This window comes from Cucurbita moschata, unplaced genomic scaffold (assembly GCF_002738365.1).
Source record: "Cucurbita moschata cultivar Rifu unplaced genomic scaffold, Cmos_1.0 Cmo_Scf00018, whole genome shotgun sequence".
Taxonomy (NCBI): domain Eukaryota; kingdom Viridiplantae; phylum Streptophyta; class Magnoliopsida; order Cucurbitales; family Cucurbitaceae; genus Cucurbita; species Cucurbita moschata.
Window position 1 is genome coordinate 3,764,376 of NW_019268534.1, and position 2,695 is coordinate 3,767,070.

Sequence of the window (2,695 nt, forward strand, 5' to 3'; positions counted from 1 at the left end):
CTCCCCAAATCCACAGAGGTAATCGACGACGGCATAACTGCTCCGGTGAGCGTCGAACCCGAGGAAGAACTCCCCAAATCCACAGAGGTAATCGACGACGGCATAACTGCTCCGGTGAACGTCGAACCCGAGGAAGAACTCCAACTGTGCATAACAAATGCACCTGGGGAGCCAATTCGACTAAAGGAGGAGCGAGTGCTCGGTGAAAGAGGCAAGCAGCAAGAGCACCGGCGATGGGTCCTCGACACGGGGGCATCAAACCATATGACCGGGGCCAAGTCTGCGTTCTCTGAGCTTGACTCGGGGATTCGCGGGACGGTGAAATTCGGCGATGGCTCCGTCGTCGAGATCGAAGGGCACGGTACCATCCTATTCGTCGGCAAGGGAGGCAATCATCACAAGCTGACCGGCGTCTACTTCATCCCGAGACTCAAGGCTAATATTGTGAGCCTGGGTCAACTCGATAAGGCCGGCTGCCACATTTCCATCAAACGCGGGCTACTTAGGATCCGCGATGATCGACGACGGTTGCTCACGCAAGTTCGGTGCACGACAAATTGCCTTTACATCCTAAAGCTAGAGATAGAGCAACCAGTCAACTTCTCGGCCAGGTACCGGAAGATGGAAGACCTATTAGGAAGAGGTGAACCACCTGGACTGGGGGCGCGCCAACTCGAAGAAGAGGCGGCCGAACAAGACGTGGAGTCTGGAGGACATGCCGCCAGGGACACCGAGCCATAGGGCTCAAAACGGAGTTCAAACGAAACGAAATAAGGCAAGGCAGATATAACACAGGTTTTAGGAGGAGATTGTTAGATAAAACCTTTGTTTTTTCTTTATTTAGATTCACACGTTTACATTTAATTTCCCTTTGACCATTTGACAAACACGTCGAATGGATTAGCTAATTCTTAGACGTCAATTTTCTAGGAAGTGGCACAGATTCAGTTGGCCACTCTCCACCCATTTTTAGGATAGGTTGTATTTAAATAGGAAATCTGTTTACAAGATTTCACTACCGGATTTTGAAGAGCAGTCAAAGTTTCAGTCCTTCTCTCTCTCTTATTTTACGCATTTTATCTTTCCTCCAACAACCTCCTGTCGACAATATCCTCTCGGTGATTTCCCTGGCCAATTATCGAAATTCAACAGGATTCGCTCAATTTGGTTCTTGTCCTCTTCGCCATTGTTTGCGGGTTTCTTAGCAGAAACGCTGGTGATGATAGTAGAGACTCTTTTGAAGATCGGAGCGTTTCTTCTAGGCGGACAATTAAGACAAACCCTAGGAATCCGCGCCAATGGGATGGATATGCCGATCATCGGCCGATTCATTACACTGTCAATCGGATGAGGAGTAGCAGTTCGTATCCGGATCTACGTCTGCAGGAGTCTTCATTGGTTGCTGGTGATCAACGGCGGCGATCTTATGACGATACTCACGTGCCTAATAATCGGTTTCCGTACTCCGATCAGCTTTATCGTCGTCGTGAAGCTCGGCCGGAGCTTGAACGCGAAGATTCTGATGTCAAAAGTATTGGTTTCGACAGATCTGAGATTCGTGAAGATGTATATTCACAACTGCCAATACCTTCTCCGCCGCGGTCGCCGCCGCCGCAGGTGTCTCCTCCGCGATCACCATCACCGCCTCCAACCCCTCCGCCTCCCGCTAACACGACTCCTAAAGTGGTAAAACGAAGGCCAAAGAGAACGCATAAGGTCCATAGCCATACGCCTGCTGGAGAGATTGACCAACACAACAAAAATGGCGATTCGGACGTCGCGGAATTTCAACGGATTCCGCTTCCTCCACTCTCACCGCCGTTGTTCTATCGGGAATCGGAGCAGAAGAGCGTTAAAAACGAGAAGAAGAGAGGTGGCGCTCCAAAAGAAATTTGGTCCGCACTGCGGAGGAGGAGGAAGAAGCAAAGACAAAAAAGCATCGAAAGCTTCGAGGCTATCGTCGCCTCCCAACGCCCTTCAACATCGTCATTACCACCGCCGTCACCACCGCCTCCTCCGCCGCTTCCTTCGCCGTCAGTTTTGCAAGTTCTATTTACATCCAAGAAAGGAAGAGGCAAAAAAGTACAATCCACACCTTCACCAGAGTCGCCACCATCCATAGCCTCATCAGAACCTAAACCAATTATCGAAGATCAAAATCATCTCCTCAAGCCTCACGAGCCTCCAGTGGAGCTCGCGAGACTGAACAGTTTAAATGACGAAGAGTACAGTACGCGCATTGGCGGTGAGTCTCCATTCCATCCGATTCCTCCTCCTCCACCGCCGCCGCCGCCGTTCAGAATGCATGGAGACTTCGACAGTGTCGGAAGCAACAGCAGTACACCAAGAGCCGTTTCGCCGGACATGGATGAGAGTGAAGCCGATGGAAAACCGGCGGCCGGCGAAAGGAAACTCGTGAAAGACTCGACAATTCCGATGTTCTGTTCCAGCCCTGATGTCAACAGTAAAGCCGATAAGTTCATTGCAAGATTCAGAGCCGATTTGAAGTTGCAGAAGATGAATTCCATCAAAGAGAAGACGGCGAGAAAGAGATCTAACCTAGGCCGAACACCAGGCCCAGGCCCAAGATAAGGCCCAGCCCATATAGACTTCTATTTTATTTATTTATTTATTTTATTTTTATTTTTTTTAGTTATTGTAGAGCTTGTTTGAAGCTTTTTAGAATACCATAATA

General features: G+C 49.4%; 1 protein-coding gene across 1 annotated transcript in view; it reads left to right on the forward strand.

The window, feature by feature from the left end:
- LOC111456249 (protein enabled homolog) overlaps nt 1-2,695 on the forward strand; it is a 3,674-nt gene extending 979 nt beyond the window's left edge. The window contains exon 2 of the mRNA XM_023098066.1: nt 1,153-2,695. Coding sequence (XP_022953834.1) covers nt 1,153-2,592 — 1,440 coding nt within the window. The 3' untranslated portion in view covers nt 2,593-2,695. The remainder of the gene's footprint in view (nt 1-1,152) is intronic.